This window comes from Mesoplodon mirus (genome assembly GCF_964341445.2).
Source record: "Mesoplodon mirus genome assembly, chromosome: 15".
Taxonomy (NCBI): domain Eukaryota; kingdom Metazoa; phylum Chordata; class Mammalia; order Artiodactyla; family Ziphiidae; genus Mesoplodon; species Mesoplodon mirus.
In genome coordinates, this window is record NC_138991.1 from 55769211 (window position 1) to 55796111 (window position 26901).

At 49.6% G+C, this 26901-nt stretch overlaps 1 protein-coding gene across 2 annotated transcripts in view; it reads right to left on the reverse strand.

Moving 5' to 3' along the window:
* Window positions 1-26901, reverse strand: part of SNX29 (sorting nexin 29) — a 571459-nt gene that overhangs the window by 468300 nt on the left and 76258 nt on the right. For both annotated transcript variants that reach the window (XR_014291539.1, XM_082600682.1), the window contains exons 9-11: window positions 21493-21611; window positions 15295-15370; window positions 13289-13371 (exon numbers count right to left, since the gene is read on the reverse strand). Coding sequence is in view for 1 of the 2 variants with exons in the window: in XM_082600682.1 (XP_082456808.1) it covers window positions 13289-13371; window positions 15295-15370; window positions 21493-21611 (278 nt within the window). In the remaining variant the exon portion in view is untranslated. The remainder of the gene's footprint in view (window positions 1-13288; window positions 13372-15294; window positions 15371-21492; window positions 21612-26901) is intronic.

Genomic DNA, 26901 nt, shown 5'->3' on the forward strand with positions numbered 1-26901 from the left:
GCCCCCTCTGCCCTGGCCCAAGATCAAAAGTGGGGAGAAATCAAAAGGGAACAATCACGGGCTTCCCTGGTGGCGCAGTGGTTGAGAGTCCACCTGCCGATGCAGGGGACACGGGTTCGTGCCCCGCTCCGGGAAGATCCCACGTGCCGCGGAGCGGCTGGGTCTGGGAGCCATGGCTGCTGAGCCTGCGCGTCCGGAGCCTGTGCTCCGCAACTGGAGAGGCCACAACAGTGAGAGGCCCGCGTACCGCAAAAAAAAAAAGAATCTGCCTGCCAATGCAGGGGACACGGGTTCAACCCCTGTTCCGGGAATATCCCACGTGCTGCAGAGCAACTGAGCCCATGCGCCACAACTACTGAAGCCCGCACGCCTAGAGCCCGTGCTCCGCAACAAGAGAAGCCCACGTACCGCAACGAAGAGTAGCCCCCACTCACCGCAACTAGAGAAAAGCCCACGCACAGCAACGAAGACCCAATGCAGCCAAAAATAAAATAAATAAAAAACAAACAAACCAAAAAAAACCCAAAAACAAAAACAAAAGGGAACAATCAGGCTGATTATCTGGGCTTAACTCTCTCCACTACCTATCACTGCACACCCCCCAAAACGGAAAAAGAAGGCAATGATTAGGATTCAAGTGCTGAATAAATATCCCTGGATAATCAATTATATCTCATGAAAAGCAATTACAAAGGAGAACTATCTTCCAATTAACTGTATATTCCATTTCAAAACAGGACCAGACACCTAAACCTCCCCTTCAGAAAGTCACTGGCAATGTACGGCGATAGCTGTGCTCATGGCGAGTAGGATGGTCTGTGTGTGGGTGATGTTTTCATCTAGAAAAGTCCATCGTTCCCCCCACCCCCTCACCGTTAAAACAGGGCAGCAGCGCTGGACATCAAAAATTGAGCCAGCAACAACCCCCAGAAGGAAAACGGGGAGGGGGAGGCAGAGAAAGGGTCAGGGCGCCCCCTGGTGGCTCCAGTGCTGCTCTTCCTGCAACCGGCAGAGACGCACGCTGAGCCACTTTCTTGCAGCTTCCAGCTCCCAGGTCATCATATTGATATATTCAAATAAATAATTTGAGAGTAGAAACTCATTTTCTAAAGAGGAAGTGAAGGAATGTTAGGCTGACAGGAATGCCAATAAATATCAACTGAAGGAATTTTCAATAAGTTCCAATAAAATAGCACCAATGAGCTGCACATGCTGAGTGTGACTGCAGCTATTAGGCTGGGATCATTTATTCTGGTACCTTCTACAGGTGTTTATCCTTATGCACCCTTCAGCCCCCCTAAATCACCTTCCGTGCAGGGGTGATGGAACTAAACAGCTCCCAAGTACACAGAGAACAAACGCTTTCTGGGATCTGTCATTTCATTCAGGTTCATTTTTATTCCTGTTTCATTCCCTGAACCATGCAGGAGGCAAGTGGTTAAAAAAAATGTATAAAATAAACCATGATTCCTGGAAAATAGCCCCACTGCTTATTCAGGGTTTCTCATCCTTGGCACCGACATTTGGGGCTGGATAATTTTCCAGTGTGGGGCCTGTCCTGTGTGCTGTAGGATGTATGGCAGCATCCCTTGGACCACCCACTAGATGCCGTAGCATCCCTACCCCAGTTGTGACAACCAAAAACGTCCCGAGACACTGCCAAATGCCCCCGCGGTTGAAATCGCCCCTGGCTGAGAATCACTGTCCTATCTGATCACACTTCCATTCTTGAGACCACTGGCCTCACAGAAAGAGCGTACAGCTTCATCTCCTCTAGAGGAGAGGGAAGTTAAGGAGGAGATGCCACGGGAAGGCACCCCGAGGGGCCTCTGCAGGAGGGATGGTGTCACTAAAACAGGAAATCGGATCTATCCGCCTGCAGTTCAACAAGAAGGCCCAGATACTGTTTTCGGGATGACTAGCCAGCAATGTACCCCTTGAGGACGTTAACAATAAAATAGCACCCACCAGTCAGTGAGCATTTACTATGCCAGGCACACTTCATATTCATGTTCTTTTCCATTTTTCCTGTCGAGGTATAATTTATATAAACTATCTTGAGCTTTTTTCATGTATTCATTCATTTAATCCTCACGACCCTGTCAGATGTGTACTATTAGCAGATTCATTTCACAAAGAGGAGAACACTGAGGCATGGACAGGTTAAATAACTTCCCACTGCTAATCTGTGGATGGAGGTGGCTAAAAACACAGCCAGTCTAGCTGGAAGGGTCATCAGAAAGCAGAATGGCAACAGCGAGAATAATGATATCGCCCATTATTAGGGCTGCGGCAGACACTAGGTGCAATTATCACAAAGTGTTTCTTTTTTTTTTTTGCTCTAAAGTCTGCAATCCTTTGAAGGAGAGTGATGAAAGCAAAGGACCTTCTCCCCAGGAAAATCCACATATGAGCACAAACACACAAACATAATTTTGCACACAACTGCAAGAGGCTTCTGGAGTCTCCCAAACTATCTATGGGCCTCCCGGGAAGCACCCAGACAATACATTCTAGGCTCTGTGCTAGACACAACATAGACTTCAGAAGAATCCTGCAAGCAGGTAATATGACCTCCATTTCATGGATTGGGAAACTGAGTTCAGAGGAGTTAAGGCCTTTGCCCAAGGTCACACAGCTCTTGAACAGCAGCCCTATGTTCTGCCTGACGCCAGCGTTCCTTCCTCCCCAAAAGGCTACCTTCACAACTCAATTCATCCGCGACCCCACACCAGGGCACTACAAAAAGGAAGGATGCGCAAAGGACAGGGAGGATTTACACGTCTGATCTAGCAGCACTGGTGACAGAAAGTTGGCAGTGACGATATAAGGGCTGCTGGCCTTGCAGAATGAAACCTGAAGGTGACATTTGCCTTTCGCAAAGAAGACTATTCTCCTTTACACGTTCTGGAAGACAACGTCGTTTCATTAGTCCCCAGGAGCCTGGACCCTCACACAGATACCATCCTGTCTCTCCAACCCGTCATGCTTCCTACATGGAACAACACCTGGCCCAGAGGAGAAGAAGTTACAGGCCAAATGTCAGAGCCAGTATGTTTATGGATACCCGCTCCCCCTGCCGAAGGCCACTCAAAGTCAAGGCAACCGTCAACACATTTGCAAAGGAGACAGTCAGCAAGGGGAAAATGAAGACGCCTGCCTTGCAATCGGGACAGCCAACAAGACCAGGCATGATGCTAGAAATATCCAGACTTCGACAACCTGGTTCTGGAATGGTTGCAGAAGGAGGATATGAGTATCATGACTCTTTTCTCAGAACAGACGGCTAGAAGCGCAAGGAATCCTGGAGGGCGGCCTCCTCCACTTTACAATTGGGGAAACTGAGGCCCAGAGAGGTGCAGGGACCCACTACTATAAGGGCCGGAATCAGAGCCAAGTGCTCCCGATACCCAGGCTGGTGCTCCTTCCACCCCAGCTGCCCCCTCCCTGACGCAACAGGGGAAAAGGGGGAACATTCACTCACTCCTTCACTCCGCGGGCAGCTCACAGCTCTAGGTTTTTACCGCGGACCAAGCTAGAGATGCAAAGGTGATGAAAACAGACGTGGGCTCACCCTCGGGGAACTCACTTTCAATTCATTCCTACTGAAGCCTTTGTAAATTTTTCCTGTGTGTTAGAACTAGAATAAACATTCATTCCTTCCTTCCTCGCACCTTCAACTAAAGTGTCTTGAGCAGCAAGTCCATGGCAGGCAGGGTTTCAGGCACCGGGGCCTCGCAGTGAACAAGCTGGCCAGGCGCCTGCCCTGGAGGAGCTCACCTTCCAGGGGTGGGAAAAGAAACAGTACACTCAGGCCACAGGGGCTTCGGAAGCCTGGCGCCCTCAGACACAAAGTGGGTGATAAGGCGTGGGTGATGGAAGCAGACGGGCAGTCAGGGAAGGGAAGCCTCTCCAACAGGGTCATTTCAACAGACCTGAATGCTTCCCTCCGAGGGCAGAGAATTCCAGAAGCTGAGGGTATCCAGGAACAGCAGGGGGCTGGGGGGTGAACCCCAGCTCCCCTACATGCTCACAGTGGGACCTTCACTGCAGCCTCTCTCGGCCTCTGCTTCTCCAACTATAAAATGAAGCCAACACTCCCACTTTGCAGGGATGCTGTGAAAACTGAGTGATAGTAGAGGTATAGCCTAATTCACAGTAGGAAAATAAATGAGGAGCTATCCATGTTATTAATCTTTTCCAGGCACTCCTTGAAGGAAGATCTGGAATTGCCCCAGAAATAGGTATGAACTTGCAGCTGGATCTGATCTCTGAAGCCTGCCAGATGTCATCTGGAAAGAACCAGCATGGAAACGTGAGACTCCAGAATCCTAGGGGTTTGGCTCTGACTAGGGTTTACAGTGTGGACCCTTGGGGCTACTGAACAGATTCAGAACTGATCTCCAAAGGGGGTCTCCAAAAAAGCTTTCAGGAAGAGCTGGCCTCCCTGGAGTGATGCCACTGGCTGACACCCACACACGGTGAGATGACGCTGGACATGGCGCCAATTCTCTCAGTGACCTGGGTCCCTGGCCTCCCCAGGCAATGACCTGACTCCGAAGAACTAGAATGGCAATGCTCACCACCTGTGGAAGCTTCTCAATACGAGACCAACCGTACAACACCTGGTTCGGGGCTCAGGTTTTGTGCCTTCCGGCATTAGTGCATTTAACCCTCCAAACGGCCCTGAAAAGCCAGCGATAAGTGTTTTCATTTTACAAATGAGGAAACAGGGCCCAGAGAATCTGGGAATAAAGAAAGAGCAACCTAGCTGGGAAGTACTGCAGCTGGGGCTTGACCCCAGGATGGTGGCTCCAGATCACGCCCCCCAAACCTCCCCAACTCTGTTCCCCTGCAGCCCTTAGCACGTCTCTCTGAATTATGGGTGTCAGCACACCATACTTGGGGCACCCACTAGGGACTGTCAGCAGCTTGAGAGAGTTAGGACACCCAAGTCAACCCAGGAGTCCCCACCCTGTGAGGCACAAGGGAGGCCCTGCAACAACCACTCAGGCGAGGAAGGGCCATCAGAAAGGGGGAAGGAAGGCACACAAGTGAACAGCCTGCCCTTTGCAAGACCAAGCGGGGAGAGTCACATCACTCCTGCTTCAGGCCCTCTGCCGGCTGCCTGCTGGACTTGGGATAAAATCCAACGTCCTCCTGCTCAGCTCTCCCCCTCACCTCTGCCCAGAAGCCACCAAACCCAGCCCAGTCCCCTCATCCCACAGCCTCAGTCCCACTGTCTCCCAAGAGAGAGCTTCCCTGGTAACCCACCTTAAAACAGCCCCCCACATGTGACTGTCCTCCCACTGGTGTGGCGAGTCCCCAGGGCAGGACTCTGGCCTCTTGCTCAGCAGTTGACAGGCCAGGAGCAGCTCAGTGTCTGTCATCTGGTCAGCATGGGCACAAAGAGTTTTGGAATGGATGATAAAAAATCTAACAAACAGAGAAAGAAAGAAAGAGAGAGAAGGAAGGAAAGAAAGGGAAAGAAAGAGGAAAAAAGGATAAAAAGAAAGAAAGTGCACTTTTTTCTTCGTCAGGACAAGCACTCCCCAAAAATTTGCTAAGAGGGCAGATCATGTGTTAAGTGTTCTTAATCATTCAATCAATTGATCAATAGAGTGGGAGGAAACTTTGGGAGGTGATGGATATGTTTATGGCATAGATTGTGGTGATACCATTTAATGAGTATTAATCATTACCATAATTATTACTGACCACCAAGAGCCCCTCCTATGCCATCCCCATGAACCACATTTGCCTATGAGTCCTCAGTATTAGCTATTCTGCTTGTTATCACACAGACTAAAGCACTCCCAGCCAAAAGCAGAGACACCTGATATTCCAAAAGACTCACGGCTCTGGGTCTGGGTCAGTCTCCATCACGACAGCTCACATAGCTTCTCTCTTGCCCACGACCCCCATCTGCACCCTCTTGGACCCCAGATTAGGACCCTAGGACTATTTAATCCAAAACTCTGTTGAAACATTGTTGCCACAAATTGAGTTTAAAAGAATGCCAAAAGTTAAATGGAACTGCAAAATAGAATATGGAATTTTATTCATGATAAAATTTGGTGTCTGGAGTAAGTCATCTTAAACAGCAAATGATGACAAGGTGGAAAGCTATTTTGTGCCAATTCCAAGATGGTATGAGAAGGCCTTCTGGGTATTTTTAAAGGCATTAGAGGTTGACAACACGGATTTCTTGTGTCTAATTTCACTTCAAAAATACACGACTTTCTTTTGCTTCCATTTCAGTATATTAGGCAAACTGCTTTTCTATGTACCCATTAAAAATAAGGTCATATTGGGCTTCCCTGGTGGCACAGTAGTTGAGAATCTGCCTGCTAATGCAGGGGACACGGGTTCAAGCCCTGGTCTGGGAGGATCCCACATGCCAAGGAGCAACTAGGCCCGTGAGCCACAGCTACTGAGCCTGCGCGTCTGGAGCCTGTGCTCCGCAACAAGAGAGGCCGCAATAGTGAGGGGCCCGCGCACCGCGATGAAGAGTGGCACCCGCTTGCCGCAACTAGAGGAAGCCCTCGCACAGAAATGAAGACCCAACACAGCAAAAATAAAAAAATAAAAAATAATTTATATTTTTAAAAATTAATTAATTAATTAATAAACTCCTACCCCCAACACCTTCTTTAAAATAAATAAATAAATAAGGTCATATTTTGATCCCATAAAAGAGAGACAAAGATTTTTGAGATAAAGATGGAGAAAAAAGAAAGGGAAAGGGAGTTAAAAGGATTTGAATAACAATCACCACCATTTATTATTTCAGGTAGATGTGAAAATGATAACCTCTGGTGAAATTCCCTAAACCATCTACAACGAAAAGCACACCAAGAGTTGCAAAGGTCATGTGTTCTGAGGAGGAAAAGGTGGCAATGGGGAAGAGAAACTACAGGGCTAGTTCCTGGACCATCCACTAGGTGGCACAATAACCTGGACAACTTGGTCGTCACCGAGGGCATCTGGGGTGTTAGTGGAAAGGGGTGAACTGGAAGGCGGAGAAGCAGCAACTTGCAAAGAGTGGCTGGTAATGGATGAGAGGTCAGCAGTCCCAGGGTCATGGCCCCACTAACGCTCAGTGTCTCAGTCCATTCGGGCTGCAGTAACAAAACACAGCAGACCGGGTGGCTTATAAACAACAGAAATGTGTTGCTCACAGTTCTGGAGGCCGGAAGACCGAGCTCAGAGCACCAGCGTGGTCAGGTGAGGGCTGCAGACTCCTGGTTGTGTCCTCACACGGCAGAAGGGGACAAGGGAGCTCTCTGGCACCTCTTTTGTGAGGGTTCTGCCCTCGGGACCTAATCACACCTCAAAGGCCCCCATCTCTTAACATCATCACATTGGACATTAGGATTTCAAAATATAAACCTGGGGAGGGGACACATTCAGACTCTAGTACTCAGAGCAAAAAGTGCCCCTGAAAATAAACAAGTTTGGTATGCTCATCCTAAAAACCTAGTGTCCTCACCCAGGAATCCCTTGCTCTATTAAAAAAATAATGATGAAAATAATTTAAGGCTCTCAGACCTGGATGCCCACCAAGTTATTTAACCTCACTCAGCCTGTTTTCTTAAACAAAAAGAGTGATGTTATCTGCAGGAGGCTGCTGGGGGATTAAATGAGAAAAGAGCATTTTAAACGCTTAGGCACAATGCTTGGCACACCGTAAGATCTACTAAAGCATGTTATTATTAACTGGGTCACATTCTTACACAATATGACTGTGGGCCCCTCCTTCGACCTCCTCCCCGAGCCACCAGCTCCAAGAGCAGCCAGGATCGACGGCTGGAGTCACAACCCCCCTCTTCTCCGTTGCCCTCCCAAGTCAGGCAGAACCCCCAATGGGGGACCACGCCCCAAGCCAACAACTCACACGGGGGATACAAACGGTAAACAAAAGCAGAAGAGGGGCTGCCCTGGAGGGAATGCAAAGCCACCCAACCATAAAGGATAACTTTCCAGGCCCGAAAGTAGAAAAACTGCATTAACACGTTAGCACCTAGTGTTGGCGGAGGGTAAAGAAATGCAGCTGTCACGCTCCCGGCAACACACTAACTCAGAACACAAGCGGCTACTGAGAACTAGCCCGTAAATATGGCCCAACCTTGGCCTCCTATCCCACAGATTTACCACAAAGGAATGCTTAAGCAGAAAAAAATAACAGCCAATATTCTTAGAGTGTTCTTACTAATAGCACTCTTCCATTCTTCCTTACAATGAATGAAGAAACTCACTGGGGAGAAAAAAACCCTGGCTGGTGATCCTCTGAAAAAAATAACCTAGCAAATTGTAATAAATCAAGTGATGGAATAGTATGCAGCCATCTGTGAACAGGGAATGTTGCCCGCCACGCTAGTTCTACAAGGATCAAGCCATTGGCAACTGCAGCCAACCCTGCAGTGGAATGCTACCCTGAGGACAATCTAGGACGGAGAAAAACAGGAAGAATTCTGTGCTTTGGATACTGGCCCTAGATAAGATTCATATCTAAGGGATCATTTCAAGGAGCCCAGATGCTTGCATCTTCCCATGCATAGAAAAGCACTAGAATCATTAACTTGAGATGTCTGGTTTCTGTGATTAGCAGTAGTCTCCTGATGTTCAACTACATGTTATTTTTCCAGCAAAAAACTCCTATATATCCTAACGCCTCCCTTACCCGTTCTGAGCAGTTTCTCAGAGCGACCTGAGAGGTTGTGTCCAGGGCTACAGTCCTCAGTAAGATACCCGAATAAAACAACTCACAACTTTTAGGTTGTGCGTTTTTCTTCAGTCAACACATTCAACAGGACAACGGGGAGATGAGGGAAAAAAGGGCAACTGTGATCTATGTTAAGAGCTGAATACAAAATAAGCACATCGACAATAGCTAACACTCATGACTCTTAACTCTGACCTAAATACTTCCCTAAGCACATCACGGTTCATCTTCACAACGACCATACGAGACAAGGATTCATCGAATCCTTATGTTTAGACAAGGAAACAAGAGCCTGGGAGGTTTAAGAACTTGAACCTGGGCAGCCTGGTTTCAGAGCACGCCCTCCTAAAGCAACAGGCACGCTGCAATTCCAACCAGCTACAACTCTGCACCCCCAAATCCAGGATCGCAAATTCACCTGCAGGAATGGAAAGGATCTCTGAGGCAGAATTATGGGTGTCTGGGTTTGCTCGTAACTGTCTTTACTACTCCCCTCAATAATTAATTTTTCATAACAGGCTTTTGTGTTTTCTTAAGTACCAAAGGGCCTGAAGAGAGAGCAGTAATGGGGGTGTGATCACACATCTTAAGCTCTTGGGCACTAAAGAACAATAATATATGCCCCAAAAGCCTGGGACCAAATCCTTTGCCATTTCAGAGACATGCAAGGGGGGGAGGCTGCTTGGCAGAGGACTTGTCTATTACCCGCAGCACCAAGGGTTAAGTACACAAGCTCCAGCTCGATGACAGGGCCGAGACAGCCACCTCGCCCGATTATTCAGTGCAGGCCAGGAGCCACTTGGTGGGACGTGAGGGAAACACTCTCCGCTCCAGGGAACAGAGTTGGGGTTCCTCTGCCAGGCTCTTCTGGGCTTTGTGAGAGTCAGGCATCTCCTCTGGAGTGCAATCCTAACATGTTTCACATGCTGGGATGCAATTCTCATCCTGAACTTGGAGATCTCTTGGGACCCCACTCCTGGGACACCCGCTGTTATGGACTGAATTGCATCCCTCCCAAATTCATATGTTTTGCCTGTATTTGGAGGTAGAACCTTTAAAGAGGTAATTAAAGCATCCTCATAAGAGGAAGAGACACCAGGGATGCGTGCTCACAGAGAGAAGGTCATCAAGCCAGGGAGAGAGGCCTCGCCAGAAACCAAGACTGCCGGTGCCTTGATCTTGGGGAACTTCCAGCCTCTGGAACTATGAGAAATAAATTCCTATTGTCTAAGCCACCAGTCTGTGGTATTTTGTTACAACAACCCTAGCAAAGGAGCACACCCTGGATACCCAGACAGACTCGCTCTTCTTATTTTTTTGCGATGACACAGCAGGCAGGGGCAGGATGGGGAGGGTACAGGTCAAAACCACCCACCGCTCAAAATTTCTCAGGATTCTGATCTCTCGTCTGGAACACCCAGAGGACAGACAACAGGGCTGTCCCCTGAAGGTTCCCTGAAATTTACAGCCACCGTAGAAAACAGAACCCCCTCCCGCTATACACACTTATCACCCACAGACCACACCGCTACAGGGTGTCGAGGGTCAAAATGGGGATGCAGTGACATTTTTCTTTAGATATGCAGGTTGTAAAGTCTGGGTATGCCTCTATTTGCCAAAGATACCAAATAAGAGCACCAGATTTACATTTTTAGAAAAGCGTACGACTAAAACCAAGAAAAACAGTCTAAATCCCTGCCATCAGCATCACTCGAGTGCGCTCAGAGGCATGTCCTCAGTGAAAACACACAAGCAGGGCCAGCACCCTCCTCAAGGTCAGAAGATGGCTGAGGCAGACCTACAGACCACGATCTCTGTCAAACCCAAGAGCAGCTGACAAAGAGAATTGTGTCTGAGATGGCGGGACCTCATGCCAGGGTGCAGGAGACCTACGCGGAAGCACAGCGCTAGGTACCACAGGGTGGGGGGAAGTGGCAGTGTGGAGACGCCTGTATCCCTACAAATGGTGCCTAGGATGAGGCGCCTACGAAGCCTGGCCTCCACATCCTCAATTTCGGGGTCTTTAGGTAGATGCACTTCAGGGCCAGGGTAAAGTCTCACCCCTCTAGGTCAAGGTGTGACCCACGTGAAGAGGCGGGACTGCAGGTGCTTAGAAAGACAAGGCGTCAAATAACAGTGAGCCACGGAGAGAACTCCTCTTCCCTTTTCCACTCCTTCCAAGGAGGTCAGGAAAAATACCTGCGTGGATTAGCACTGAGATATATCTTCTCATGCTTAGACAGGCAACGACATCCAGGCCGACTTACTAACACTGCTTCCTTTTTTTGCCTTTACTGTCACAGTTACCTGCTATTTAAGTCAACTAAGAGTGGCTCTCCATTTACAGTAAGCATACAAAATTCCATTTTTAAATAAAGGCATTCAGGTTTTTTAGGGGCACCCATTCTTAAAAAATGGCAGGGTAGGTAATAGTACAGAGGTAAGTAAATAACGGAAATTTGAAAACCAGTGACCTTAGTGCTCTTCTGGCCCGTGTGTCCCCCACACTGGCAGATACAGAAATATCTGCTCAGCTGAACCCGAGGCTGAGAGGTGCCAGCGTAAACCGCATGCCTTGCTTATGCGCAGTGAGGTAACCCAATCCCCACCCTCCAACCTCACAGCGCCTACTCATTTCCTTCCTCATCCTTGAATCAGAATGCTGGTTGTCCCCCGAACCCCTCTTCCTTCCTTAGCCATGGGTGGTTTTTTTGGGCGGGGGGTGGGCGGGTGGACGGATAGGACACACTGCCTCCTTAGCAGCCTGGGGAGGCCTCGGGATGGATGTTGGCCACACAAGTGGGAACCTGTGTGCACCTTCTAGGAAGGGTCCTTATAGCTTGGGGGAGGGGAGAAGTTTACCTTTTTTGTGCCACAGACCCATTCCGCAGTCTGGTGATGAAGCCCATGGGCCTCTTCTCAGAAAAATGTTTTAAAATACATAAAATAAAACACCCAAGATTACAAAGGAAACTGATTAAATTGAAATAGTATTATTAAAATGTAAAAAGGAAAAGTAACACACTAATATACAGGATTTTTTATCACATTAAAAAACTACTGTATTTTCAAGCAGAAATGACATTGTGAGATTTTTCCATATCACTGTTGTTACAGGTGCCTGTGACTTCTATCAGTGACCAAGTCACCCATTTTGCTAAGGCTACTAAGGTTCCTATGGTTTGCTGCTACTTTCATAATAAAAGAAAATGCAACCTAACTGTCCATCGACAGATAAGTGGATAAAGATGTGGTACACACACACACACACACACACACACACACACATATACACAATGGAATATTACTCAGCCATAAAAAAGAATGAAATGTTGCCATTTGCAGCAACACAGATGGACCTGGAGGGTACTATGCTTAGTGAAATAAGTCAGACAGAAAAAGACAAATACTGTATGATATCACTTATATGTGGAATCTTAAAAATAAAACAAACAAATGAATATAACAAAACAGAAACAGACATAGATACAGAGAACAAACTAGTGGTTACCAGTGGGGAGAGGAAAGGGGGAGGGGCAAGATGGGGGTAGGGGTAAGTGGTACAAACTACTATGGATAAAATGAACTACAAGGACATATTGTACAGCACAGAAACTATAGCCAATGTATTACAATAACTTATATGAAGTATAATCTATGAAAATTTTGAATCACTATGTTGTACACCTGAAACTAATAATATTGTAAACAACTACACTTCAATTGAAAAATCAAGTAAAACAATAAAAAATAAAGGAAATACTAAATTTCAGTCAGAGATTAGAGAAAAAAGTTGTAATTTCTTTCCCTGTGCAAGTTCAGACCCCTGAATCCTACCTGTGGAAATGGAAGAAGTCTCTCCCTTGCCCCCTCCTCCTTCCTGGTACCTGGGATGCGAATGGGATGGCTGGAGCTAAAACAGCCATTTTGGACTATGAGGCAAGATAGAAGGAGCCCTGGTCTCCAATGACCATGGAGCTACATACCGGCCCAGCCTGCCTACCTCTGGACAGAGAGATGAATTCCTATCATATTAAGCCACAGTTTGCTGGTTTATTCTTTATTACATAAAGCCACTCAAACCTAACTGTAATTGCTGTATCGCTAATACTTTTACTGAGTAGTGAGTTTGCAAACAGTTTGAACCTGATCATTAGCAACCTTCATTCATCTTCAAGAGACACTCTCTCCCTTACCTACAAAAGTGATTCCTCCAGAGCTACAAAGGAAACCCAACTAGAATGTTCCTCTGTAGCTGACGGCCTTGCAGGAGACAAACCCGGAAACCGTGAACGACAGAAGTTTCCCTCTGCCTCAATCCTGCTCCACCTCTGAAGCACGTCCTTTAGAGCATTCACACACCCAAGTATCAAGTTTTACAGCTCAGGGAGCTTACAACCACGCACCACACTCCAAGTCCACGACCAGGCACACACACATCTGACTTCATCCCACACTCTGTAAAGTCCACGGTCACACAGGAGCAAGCACAAAGGCACTGCCTCGATGTGCAGGCCCAAGAGTCATCCTGGCATCGCCAGAAGCTGCTCAGAAAGTACTTACTAATTGTCATGGACTCTGGCACCGAGGCAGAAGGTAACAGGCTGCTCAGAGGACTTCCTTGGCCTGGAGGGCTGGCTTCCACACTGGTAAAGGCAGGCAGAGGGAAGTTACAGTCGGCCACTTAAAACACACCTCCTCACCATTCAAAAACCAGCAGGCATTATGCTTATTCAGGTTTACGAACTAGAAGGAAGGGAAGGATGCCCTTTGAAATTATAGTCAGTCCTCATTTGTGGATTCCAGAGCTGCAAATTCGCCTACTCCCTGCAGTTTACTTGTAACCCCAAAACTCCCAGCTCTCGGGTATAACATGGTCACCTGTGAACACGCACAGAGCAGCCAAAAGGCTGAGTCACGGACGTGCATGCTTCCAGCTCACGCCAAACAAGGCAAGCTCTGCCTTCTTTCAACTATCATTCTGTCCTTCTGGCGAGCTATCTAGCACCACATTGTTCACATTCTTGTGCTTTTTGTTGCTGATTTTGCATCTAAAATGGACCCAAGCTAGTGCTGAAGTGCTGTCTGGTGTTCCTGAATGCAAGACTGTGAAGTGCCTGAAGGAGAAAATACACGTGTGAGGTGGTCCTTGTTCAGGTCTGATGGTAGGGCTGTTGGCCTCGAGTTCACAGTAAGTGAAACAACATATGTTAAATAAGGTGTCTTTAAACAGGAACTGGCATAAAACATAGGTATGTACTGATCTGTTGACAAAAATGTTGTGACCAGACACTCCCAGGAACTTAGGAGCAATGGTTCCATCTTGACAGAACACGACCACCACAAATAACAAGAGTTGACTATGTAGTTACAAAGAATTTGCAGCGTGGAAAAATAGCACTTCACATCTTTCATGAAAATGGCAAGACCATAATCTGGTTACCACACCCCCACCCACACACCAGGAGGAAAAGGACCAAAAACATCATTGATGAAATGGAGTTGGGGTTAAGAGTGAGGTAGTTTCATGTACTGCTGCATTTTCCAAATTTTCTAAAATAAACAGCAGAGGGCTTCCCTGGTGGCGCAGTGGTTGAGGGTCCGCCTGCCGATGCAGGGGACACGGGTTCGTGCCCCGGTCCGGGAAGATCCCACATGCTGCGGAACGGCTGGGCCCGTGAGCCATGGCCGCTGAGCCTGCGCGTCCAGAGCCTGTGCTCTGCAACGGGAGAGGCCACAACAGTGAGAGGCCTGCGTACCACAAAAAAATTAAAAATAAACAGCAGAAAGGACTCAGCGTCCTGGATGCATCTGGTGACACCAACCCTTCCTGGTGTCGTACTAATCCGTACGAGCCTCCTACAGGGAGTGGCATTCTCAGAGAGCAGGGCAAGACTGTAACACTAAGCATGGGTGGAGGTAAACAATGACTCCACTCTGGAGCCAAGGTTGAAAATGCAGATGCTACACCCTGGGGACACCAATTTAAATCCATGGAGAGAAGAAAGAAAAAGCTGTAAGAGCAACAAGGATCACGGTGGCATCAGGGAGTCCTCAGTGTCCATCTCAGTGTCCACCAAATGTCCAGTGACTCTGGACAACTCAGCTTTCCCTTGAGATACTTTCATTTGAAAAAAAAGAAAACCAATGTGGTGCTTGCTACTGAATGCCAGACTAAGCACTTCACAGATATATAATATCAAAGTGGTTTAAATATTATGTAATATTACAATTATAAATTGTAATATTAAAATTGTTCAATTGTTATCATTATCAAATATTAAAATCAAGCAACTTATGATGGTGGAGGTACCCAGATATGGTCCCCAAAGTGGAAAAAGTAAAGGTGGTATGCAAGTGAAATGTGACACGTACCAAGTCTCGGGCCTGAGATCCCCTGGCCACTTCGCACTCTGGGACGTTAGACCAAACCTGAACTAAATTAACGTGAAGTGAGGCCTTGCCCTTCAGTCCCAGCAGGCGCCCGCCCATCTTTAAAAAAGAATAAAAGGCAGAGTTGTAAAGAGGACAGTTCAACCCCAGAGGCAGCTTGGGGTCTGAATACTCACCTGTACCGAGGTCCAGGCTCCGGAAGGACGGGGTCATCGGGTCCCGTCCCGTTCTCCAGGCTCCCGAGGCGGGTATCTGCGCGCACACAGCAACCACAGAGGGAAAGTCAGGGTTCTGTTCTCGTTTCATTTTCCCCAAGAGACAAGGACACAGTGCAGACACTGGCTCACCTGCTAAATCAGTTTACTTACAAATGTTTACCCGTCTGGCACACTGGATTCTTATCTGCTCCCTGTTTCATCTCTTTGGGCCGCAATCTCAGACTTGGTATCAGTCACTGACTGGAGGCCCTATTCTCCCACTTAACCTTTTTTTCTCCATTGAGTATAGCTGACATACAATAATATCAGTTTCAGGTGTATAGCATAGTGATTCGACATTTACATACACTACAAATTAATCACCAGGATAAATGTAGTATTATCTGTCACCGACAAAGTGATTACAATATTATGGACTATATTCCCTATGCTGTACGTTACGTCCCATGACTTATTTATTAACCTCTTTGATCTGGAGCCACCTGGAGTTATGCACGAAGTCCATATCCAGAGCCAACCTCAGAACCAGGGAATAATAAATCAGCTGTTAGATCGGCTCCCGCCTGCAGTGTCTGGAGATGGACACACGAGGGCAGCACAGCCCAGTGACTGCTGCTTTCTACAGCGCCACTTGCCCTGCATCAAGTGGGAAAGGCATTTGGAAGAAGTGAGGCCATAAGTCATCTCTAGAAACAACAGGCAAGAGGCACTAAAGACTTTCATAGATGCATTAGCTGCTGTTCAAGTCTCTTCCCAGGAAAAAGTACAAATCCATGGCCCTGAGGCTGGACAGTGACATTAACGCCAATGTCATCCAGCAGAACACCTGCACGTTGGACTAACTTCTGGTTTGTCAACACCCCCAACCAGGCCTGGATCAGGGACAGGGGGTGCAGGGACGGAAGGACGCACGTCCCGTTGCCCTAAGTCGTCTGTCGTGTGACCTCCTCCTCTGCTTACACCTGGTCTGGTCCTGCTCAAGATTCCCCAGCTCTTAAGAGGTTGACCTAAGGGAACCTTCAGGGGTTTTCTCACCCTTCCTTCTACCCTGCTGTCCCCACCAAACTATTCCACTCACTGCTACCTCTTTTAAGAAGTTCACAGCGGGAAGAGAAAGTGTCCACCTCTCCGCCTCCCATTTCTCATTCCCCAACATCGTGGTGAGGTCAGGGTGCAGGCTCCGCCCACTGGCCTGGGTTCAAGTCCCTGCTCCCCAACTTCAATCCAGCAAGTTACCCAGCCTCTTTGTGACTCGGCTGCCTCCTCTCTGAAATGGGCTGACACTAGTGCCAACCATACATTTTTTTTATTGGAGTATAGATGCTTTACAATATTGTGTTAGTTTATACTGCACAGCAAAGTGAATCAGCTAGACGCATACATATATCCCCTCTTTTCATACAACATTTTAAGAACGCCCGCCACATAATTAAATTTCACATTTTATTACACATACATTTCAGTGAGAGCGTGCAGTGAACGGCGGCTGGTATCAGCTCGCCCTGAAACCGAGACCCCTCCCCTCCCCCTCCTAGGAGCTCTCTGCTCTCAGCCTTCAGAACACACTGGTCCTCCTCCCCTCACTGTCGCTTTCTCTGATTTCTGCGTGAAGGTGTCGCTGGATCACGGCTCCGTGGCCTCTGACGCCCTTGGCAAACCCAGCAAAGGTCCTGGCTCCAGCTCTTGGCTCCGTGAAGGTGACAGCTCTGAAGCCCTTACCTCTGGCTAGGCCCTCAATCTTGAATCCTAAACCCACGTTTATAACCACCCTCCAGAAAGCTCTACTGGGATATGTACTGGCCTCCCAACCGATCGTGACCTTCAAAACCGCTCCAACCTCAGAAGATGGTGGCACCACCCTCCCTCCCATCCCAGAGCTGGTTGGTGTCCAAGACCAGTCAGCCCCACCCAGTCACCTCCCACTCTGTGCTCTCCAGCCACTTCCCCCGCCCCCCAGTTCGAGGGCTCCAGGCCCTCCCCGGGGTCTTCTGCGGCAGGTCCCCTCAGCTCTGCTTCAGCCTCCAGTCGAACTCACACACAGCCGTCAGATTCCACTCCCTGAAGCAAAGACAGGACTCCAACTACACAACGCAAATCCACGGGTGGAGTAAAGACCAGCGTCACCCACCAGGATTCCGGACGCCACACCTACCCGGCCCAAGTGGATTTCCCGTCATAATACACGACCCTGACCCCGGGCCAGCTGCAGCGGGCCTGATGCACTGGGGCCACAGAGCGATCGCAGACACTGTCGAGGCCCCTCTTCCTTTGCCCCCAGCCAGACGTCATTTTTCCAACTGCCAGACATCCACTCCCTTCAGCATGCCCACACCCCACCCCGGCACTGATGTGCTCCCCTGAACTCCAGCTGCGGGCCTGGCTCTGACTAGGGTCAGGGTCACACTGGAAGCAAAACAGACATGGTCCTGCCCTCACGGACCTCAAAGGCTAGTGCGGGTAGGGGTTCGGGGACAGGCGTTATCAGGTAATTACACAAATACACGATTTCAGGTGGTACACCGAGGTCGGAGCAGTGGAGACACCTAGGTTTACAACACAGTGAAACCAAGGCCCAGGCCGTGTGCAGTGTGGTGGGCGTGGTGGGCGGCAGGGCCGGGGTGTTCTCTAACGCAGCAGCCCTCGGGCTGCAGCCTAAAGGCAGGAGGAGCTCGAGGGGAGGAGGAAGTGAAAGCTGGCTGGTATGGCCAGGGCAGCAGGCAGAGGGGAAACGGGAGGAGGTGAGGCTGCGGGGTGAGTGGGGGCCAGGTGGGCACGGTGAGGGTTCCGGATTTGGAGCAGGAGAATGAGGCGATCTGATGTACATTCTAAAAAATCACTCTGGCTGCTGAAAGAAGGATGGGTGGCGGACAGGGATAGAGAGCTGCTGAGAGGCTATTTTGCATGAGCCCAGCGAGAGAAGGATGAGTCAGAAGAGGGTGGTGGAAGCATTCAGAGGACACTTCGACCATTCATTCCTCCTCCTCCTCCACGTCGGAGGATTAAAACGATGTCGCTGTCCCCTCTCTGCCTGCGGCACTCCCAGGGGACTCGCCTTTAGATCCCCCAGAGCCTGGCAGCGACCCAACCCCAGACCCAATGGCAGGACTGGGAGAAGTCGGGGAACACTGGACATGATGGGGAGAGGAAGGGGCCGAGGACCCGAGCTGCCCAGTGAATCAGCTCCGCACTTGCCAAAACCCAACTCCAACCACAGCCCCTCAGCGAGCAGCAGTACCGTCTCCACGTGCACAGTCAGCAGGGATGGGTGTCCTGTCCCCCTCAGGTTAGGAGTCTCAGCTGAAGGAAACTTTGGGGACTTTTCCTCCCTGGCAGCTTCAAACAGGTGTTGGTAGATGTGCTTTGCTCTGCTCTAGGTAATGACATGCCCGCAGGAATGATTGGATCTAATCCTCCATCTGCTTGTCAGGGTCTCGGGTGACCCTGGGCTGGTGTCTCCCTTCTCTGAGCCCGTCCCTAACCCCAAAAATGCAGCCCAAGGCGTGGCCCCCAAACCACAGAGGTGCCCCTTCCAAGGTTCAGAAGGATAATAATCCTGTGTTCAGGGTCCCCTTCTCTGCCGCCTTCTCCCTCCCCAGACTTAGCTACTAAAACATCCATCCTTCCCCGCCACAGGCCTCTCTCCCTTTTTTTTATCCCCTCCCTCTTTCTCTAAATACCCCCCAAGTTAAAGACATGAAATGACTCCCAGGCCAGAAAGAGAAAGGAGATCTGAACGTCACTAAAGTAGGCAAGTGTCAATCAGAAGGGACACTAGTCAAATGGAGTGAAAGAGAAGGAGTCTTGGGGAGAAATCTGGCCGTGCACGCCCAGGCAGCCAGGCCAGCCTCAGCACCACCAGCCCGCACACCTCCACGGACATGGGGCATCAGGCCAGGAGGGACTTGATGCACTTTGGCACTCCAGCCAGGACACGGCTTCCCCCAGCTGATTCTAGTATCTTCGGGCAGCCCTAGAATAACGTGCCTTTCCATGAAGTGTTCTCACCATGGTGAGTTTGCCCCTCAGGCGGTCACAAGCTTCCATGACTCCTGGCAGCTTTGTTAACAGTAAGTTAAAAAGCTGGCAGACCAGCTCACGTGCAGCACCTCTGGTGAGGACAGTCGAGACCAGCTGGAGCTGGGGTCCTATCAACAGTGACGAGGTGGAGCCTCTGGGTCTGCAAGGCTGACAGCCCGAGGAGGGATGGTGGCAAATCTGCGGGGGGGAGGGGTGACCCCTGGCGAGGCTCCTGGAAGCCGGCCAGAATGCCGAGTTCTGTGACTAAACCCCGATGCGAATGGCACACAGCCAAGCCCCAGGAGCAGCCTGACACGGCAACCCAGCGACAGTTCATGACCCAAACAAAAGGCCCGCCCGTGGGGAGCAGGTTAAGGGGAATGGGGAACTGGACCCCGACTCAGATGCCTGAACAAGCACTGGAAATCCTCCAGCGGTCCCACAGACAAACATGAGGACCACCTACTCTCTGCCAGCCACCCCCCACCCCCACCCCCACCTTCTCAGACATTCTGCTCATGTCTGCACTGCTGCTGAATGGGCTAGAGCGAGGTGACCAGACCTCCAACCCGCAGTGGCTCAGACCAAGGCTGGTCACCCGAACGGAAGGAGCTGCAGGAGCCGGCCTGGCCTGCAGGCACCAGCTAGGCCCACCAGACCGTCCCTCTCTGGGGTTTCAATCAACACCTGGACAGAAGCTCTAGTTGGTACGGAAGGACACACAGCCGAGGCAGTAGTGTTGGCACCTCAGCCAAACAAGAGGGCGGAGAATGATGAGGGAGCAAGGACAGACCAGGAGGGAGAGGAGGTGGGGGCAGGTCCCCGCAAGGAAGCGTGGGGCCCAGGACGAGAATGACACCAGGACCTCGCCGGGCCCGGGATCCCTCCATCCCAAAGTCCCAGCTTCCAGCCCACGGGCGCCCGCAAGATGACCTCACTAGCGCAATGCCTGCAGGAAGCCTGCCTGGGGACTTCACATGCGTCCGGCACCTTGTCCCAGATTAACTCAGGGAACCTTTGCCACAAGTCTCAGACGGAGGAGGTTTAACAATAACCATCCCTTCCCTCGCGGGCTGTGGTCAAGAGTGGATGAGCTAACCCAGATCTGTCACCTTACAGTCCTGGACTCACTTCAAGGGCTGTCATCACCGCCATCCATACTTTCCAGAAGAGAAGAGCCTGGCGGACGTAGGTCACTTAGCCTCACTCTCATTAGCCTCAATTTACACCGGGAACACTGCCTTGCAGGGTGGTCACGTGCCCCCCTCAGCAACTTCTAGGGCTGGGCCTGAACTGACCACCCCCCCCACAAGGCTGCGCCAGTCAGCGTGCCCGCCCTGCCTCATGCCCCAGCTGGTTTGAGTGGGTCTCTGTTCCTGACACAGTGACACAACAACAGTCTATCATCCGGTTCAGAATGTCAACAGCTTCCTGGGCAGTCGGTGGGCCCCGGCCCACGGTTCCCTAAACCTGGGCCTAGGAGGGTGAGAAGGGCACCTACACAAGGGGGCCGAGGCCTCTGTGACACACTGGTGCTGTGAGGCAGTGACGGTGACCAAGCACTTCACTGCACCAGGCGCTGCAAACACCTACCCCACCAGGGGAGCCGGGCTCATCCATGCTCCCACCCTCACCGCCCACCCCCCCAATACTCCCCACCATGACCTGCTCTAACTAAAGAAAAAAATCACGAACCACAGGCAAGCCTGCTCGACCACAAGGAACAGGTCAGAAATGCTTACCCACTTTTAAGCAAGCTACTCCCTGACCCCCAAGCACTTGGCTGCAAAGAGCACAAGGACCTTTAGAGCTACGGGTTCTGTGACCTTCTCCCTTCTCCTAAGAGGCAAAGATAATGGTCACCATTTGTGATCAGCCTGTATGTGACCAAGTTCAACAAATCACTGCCAAGAAGAAAAACAGGCCCCAGGGGCTCCCTGGTGGTTTGTCAACACTCGCTCAGGTGAGAGCACCTCAAAATACCCAGGTTCAGCAAGGAGGGCAGCCTCCGTCGCTCCTGAGCCCTGGCCTCCGTGCTCACCCTCCCACCCCACCACCTGCAGACATAACCCAGCCACTCCTGCTGCTTCTCGAGCCAGAGCTGCGACAGGAGGCAAGGAGGAGTCGGGAGACACCTACCTGCAGGGCCGTAGGAGCCCACGCCACTGACCGGGAAGAGCACATCGGCGTCGCCGTGCAGCACGTGCAGTGGAGCCCAGCTGTGCATCTGGGAGAGGCAGGCAGCCCCGTCCAGCGGCCTGCAGGGGGAGAACACAGCTGCACGTCAGGGCCAAAAGCCCCAAGGGCCCCGACTAGTACAGCACCTGATGGGCCTCCACAAGCCCCCTCTTGGGAACCAACCAAGCCATGAGGGGGATGAGAACAGAAGCAGGCCCGGGTGGGAGTCGGGAGCCAGCCCTCCGGTGCCCGTGTTTACTGAGCACCTCCTACCTGCCCGGCAGTGCGCACACACTCTGTGCTGGCAAAGAACCAGCCAACAGTGTCCAAACTGCCCTCGTGGAGCTTACAGTCTACTGGGGGAAGCAGACATGAGGCATGGAATCCCACAAGAAGGTGTGAAATGGCAGCTCAGGTCTGTGAAGCTGGTCGGGAAGGTGGTGGAAGGCTTCCTTGAAGAAGGGAGGTTTGAGGTGAGGACGGAGGGAAGAACCGGAGTCACGGGGGCGGGAGGTGGGGGCAGCATGTGCTGGTGCTGAAGCAGGAAGAGGCCCCGTGGGCTCCAGGCTCTGAAATGACCTTGGGCTAGGGTCCCTACGCCTCGCTGGTTCTCAAACCCTCACGAGTAAAAGGACAGAACCAGACCGGATCGTGTCTGGGTCCCTTCCAAGAAAGGGGGTCAGCTCAAATATTAACCAGGCTCATATGATCGGTTATACTGTCACCTTATCCACCAAGTACCAAACTAACCTGAGCCGTCTTTGTGACGCCAGGCTGGTTCAGTTAAATTTGAGAAAGTATTTGCCCACTGCAGCATCTGCCTCTGGGCAATCAGGCACCACTGACAAATACCAGGAAGCATCTGTGCAGTACTCGAAAGTTTATAAAATCACGTCATAAATCAGTTGTAAAGAAGACCAAAGCAGATCATAATCATAATCATACCTACTTAATGGAGGGAGGGAGGGAGGGAAGATGAAGAGGAGGAGGAGGAGAGGGAGAGGGAGAAGGGGAGGGAGGGGAGGGAGAAAGGAGGGGAGGAGACAGGGGGTAGGAAAACAACTCAGAGAGATCATGCGACTTGTCCAAGTTCATCACTTGGCCAGAACCAAGGCTTCAGCCCAGGTCTTCCAGATCCAATTACAATGAGGTCTCCAGGCCACTGCCCCATCATTGACATGGTGTATTTAATTCTTCTTTCGTTTAGAGCAGGGATTAACAAAATTTTTCTGGAAAGGACCAGATAGTCAGTGTTTTAGGCTTTGTGGCCATACGTATACTTCTTTGTTGGTTTTTTGTTTGGTTGGTTTTTGCTTTTTACGCTTTAAAAAATGTAACAGCCGGGCTTCCCTGGTGGCGCAGTGGTTGAGAGTCTGCCTGCCAATGCGGGGGACGCGGGTTCGAGCCCTGGCCTGGGAGGATCCCACATGCCGCGGAGCAACTAGGCCCGTGAGCCACAATTACTGAGCCTGCGTGTCTGGAGCCTGTGCTCTGCAACAAGAGAGGCCGTGATAGTGAGAGGCCCCGTGCACTGCAATGAAGAGTGGCCCCCACTTGCCACAACTAGAGAAAGCCCTCGCACAGACACGAAGACCCAACACAGCCATAAATAAATAAATAAATAAATAAATAAATAAATAAATAAATAAATAAATAATTTAAAAAAAAAATGTAACAGCCATTCTCATCTGGGGGCAGATTTGGCCGGCAGGCTAGCCTGTCAACTCCTCTTTTAAGGCCTCTCTGTAGACATTCTCCTTTGAGCACTCTCGAGCTTTTGGTCACATGTTTGACACGGAGCAGGACACACATCAGGTAATAACCCTAACAGACTTTTGCCACCTGTGTCATTTAGTCCTGCAGGTAACGCACATGACGAGGCACCGAAGAGGAAGCGCCCCCCACCTGTGTGCCCAGCTGCAGAGCCAGGTTCCAGGGCAAACTTGGCTCTGCCTCTACAGTCTCTAAAGAACCTCCCACCCGGGGCTCTGATCCTGCACCTGGCAACCAAGGGGACTCCCAGACACCCAGAGGTGGCCAGGGGCACCCCTCGGGACGCAGCAGCAAAACCACAGTCCTTTCCCGGCCGCTGCACTGGCTCCAGGCAGGTGGGATTTTCTGTCGTTTCTAAGGGGACATCTTGCCACTTTCCAGCAACACATGCAGAGCACAAAGTGAAGTCAGGTCCCACCAACTAAGGTTCGGACCCAAGTAAAAGTGGCCAAAGGCCTCCACCTCGAAAAGGAGTTACACTGCAGTGATTCCTAAAGCAGAGACCAATTCAGAATACGGGGTCAGAGCTGGGCTTAGAAACAGAACCGGTGTTGCTTTTCATTAGAAAAGTAAGACACTTATTTTAAAACCTACAAAATGCCATAAAGAGGAGGGGGAAAAATACACCCAAAGCCCCATTACCCAAAACAACTGGGGTAGACATGATTTCCACAGTGTCTTTTTTTTCTTTCTTTACTCACGTGCTTTCCTTTATGAAGTTGTAATGAAGCTAGATGTAGGTTTTTATATTTTGCTTTTTCATTCAAAATTAATTCATAATTTCATCTTCATACTACTTAGATACTCTTAGATGTCATTTAAGATGTTTAAGATCCGGAACATTAAGATTTTAAGATTTTAACTACAAAATATTCCACTGTTAACTGTTCCTCTGTGGTTGCACATTTTCGTCAGGTTCATTGTTTAGCTTTTCTAAATTAGCATGTTGGTATCCAGATGCAGCAACCTTTTTCCTGAGGCTGGTCCTCAGGGTAGCTTCCCAGCAGTGGAATTACTAAATCAAGGGGGATAAACATTTTTAAGGCTCCTGACATTGTGTCAAACTGTTTTCCCCAAGGGCTGCAGACATGACCAGCGCTCTATCAGGATGACCCTAGCACCAGCCATACCTCATCATTATTCCACAGTTAACGTCTACTACGTGTCTGGAAGATTCTAAGCATTGAGGACACATTGAGAGCAAGCCTTCCAGGCAGGGCGCTAACCCAAGGCCGCCTTTCACCCAGTTCTCTTTAAATCTTGACAAAGACGATGGGCAAAATACAGTGTCTGGTTTCACTTTGCATTTGCTTAATTGCTGGTGAAGTGCAACCTTTTTCATGTTTGTAATTCTTTTTTTTTTTTTTTTTTGCAGTATGCGGGCCTCTCACTGTTGTGGCCTCTCCCGTTGCAGAGCACAGGCTCCAGACGCGCAGGCTCAGCGGCCATGGCTCACGGGCCCAGCCGCTCTGCGGCACGTGGGATCTTCCCGGACTGGGGCACGAACCCATGTCCTCTGCATCGGCAGGCGGACTCTCAACCACTGAGCCACCAGGGAAGCCGTGTAATTCTTTTTGAAGTATGTTTTCACCCCACTTCCCTGTTGGTGTCATGGAGTACACATAAAATGACAGGAAAACCCCTTTCTATGATGAAGATATTATATCCTCTTTTAAGAAAAAACAGGGACTTCCCTGGCGGTCCAGTGGTTAAGACTCTGTGCTTCCACTGCAGGGGCCGTGGGTTCGATCCCTGGTTGGGGAACTAAGATCCCACATGCCACCTGGTGTGGCCAATAAATAAATAAATAAATACTTTAAGAAAAAAACAAAAGCAAGGCCAACACTTATAAATACTGAGGTAGTTAAAAAACTAAAAACAAAACTACCATACGACCCAGCAATCCCACTACTGGGCATATACCCTGAGAAAACCATAATTCAAAAAGAGTCATGTACCAAAATGTTCATTGCAGCTCTCTTTACAATAGGCAGGACATGGAAGCAACCTAAGTGTCCATCGACAGATGAATGGATAAAGAAGATGTGGCACATATATACAATGGAATATTACTCAGCCATAAAAAGAAACGAAATTGAGTTATTTGTAGTGAGGTGGACAGACCTAGAGTCTGTCATACAGAGTGAAGTAAGTCAGAAAGAGAAAAACAAATACCGTATGCTGATACATATATATGGAGTCTAAAAAAAAAAAAATGGTTCTGAAGAACCTAGGGGCTGGACAGGAATAAAGACGCAGACGTAGAGAATGGACTTGAGGACACGGGGAGGGGGAAGGGTAAACTGGGACGAAGTGAGAGAGTGGCATGGACATATATACACTACCAAATGTAAAATAGATAGCTAGTGGGAAGCAGCCGCATAGCACAGGGAGATCAACTTGGTGCTTTGTGACCACCTAGAGGGGTGGGTAGGGAGGGTGGGAGGGAGACACAAGAGGGAGGAGATATAGGGATATATGTATATGTATAGCTGATTCACTTTGTTATAAAGCAGAAACTAACACACCATTGTAAAGCAATGTTAAAAAAAATAAAATAAAATACTGAGGTAGGAGGGACAAGATTTTTCCTCACTCATCGGACATTTTTCCTCAGTCATCAAAGAAGTGGTTTAACTGCCAAAAAGTAGAGGTGTAAACCCAATTTTTGGCCAACAGAGCATCTAAAAGACCATCAGAGCATTTGACTTTGCCAAAGGCCACTGCAACCCACCATGTGCTTCTCCCAGCCTGGCCCCTTTCCTCCCACAAACCTGGCTGTGCTATTAAACTTTTAAAGTTCTGGCCCCTCCAGGATCCTAGACCTTTCACGTGAATATTAGCTTAGAAGCAAAATGAAAGTATTGCTCAGTAGGCCATCTCATCATTTCTCCCTCTTTCCCCAAGAGGCTCTGCAGAATGTTCACTCAAGATCCCTCTTTATGCCAGAGAGTGGCTGTCCATAATTCATCGGGGGCCCAACGGCCTCAAAGGGCCCAGGCCCTGGAAAGGTCACCCTGCACTGTTTTGTGTTTCACACATCACAATGCTGGCAGCTATCCTGACTCGCAAGCTGGCCTCCCAGCTCCAGCCTCCCCTCAATGGCACCAGTCCAGTAGGAAGAGAAATCACTGTGTTTGAGGCCAAAAAACTGATTCGTGGAGTGAATCAGCTCAGAGATGCACTCACCTACAGAGACAGAGAATGCAAATGGCATTTCCTAAAAGGCCCAGAGGAAGAACTGTAGGCAGGTGTGATGGTTAACTTTATGTGTCAACTTGGCTAGGCCGTGGTACCCAGATATTTGATCAAACATTATTCTTGATGTTTCTGTGCAGGTATTTGTCTTGATGAGATTAAAATTTAAGACAGGAGACTTCGAATAAAGCAGATCACCCTCCATAATTTGGGTGGGCCTCATCCAATCAGTTGAAGGCCTTAACAGAAAAAGACTGAGCTTCCCCCAAAGAAGAAGAAATTCTGCCAGCACACTGGCAGAATTTTCAGACTCAAATTGCAATTCTTCCCTGGGTCTCCAGCCTGCCAGCCTACCTTGCAGATTTTGGACTTGTCAAGTTCCACAATCACATGAGCCAA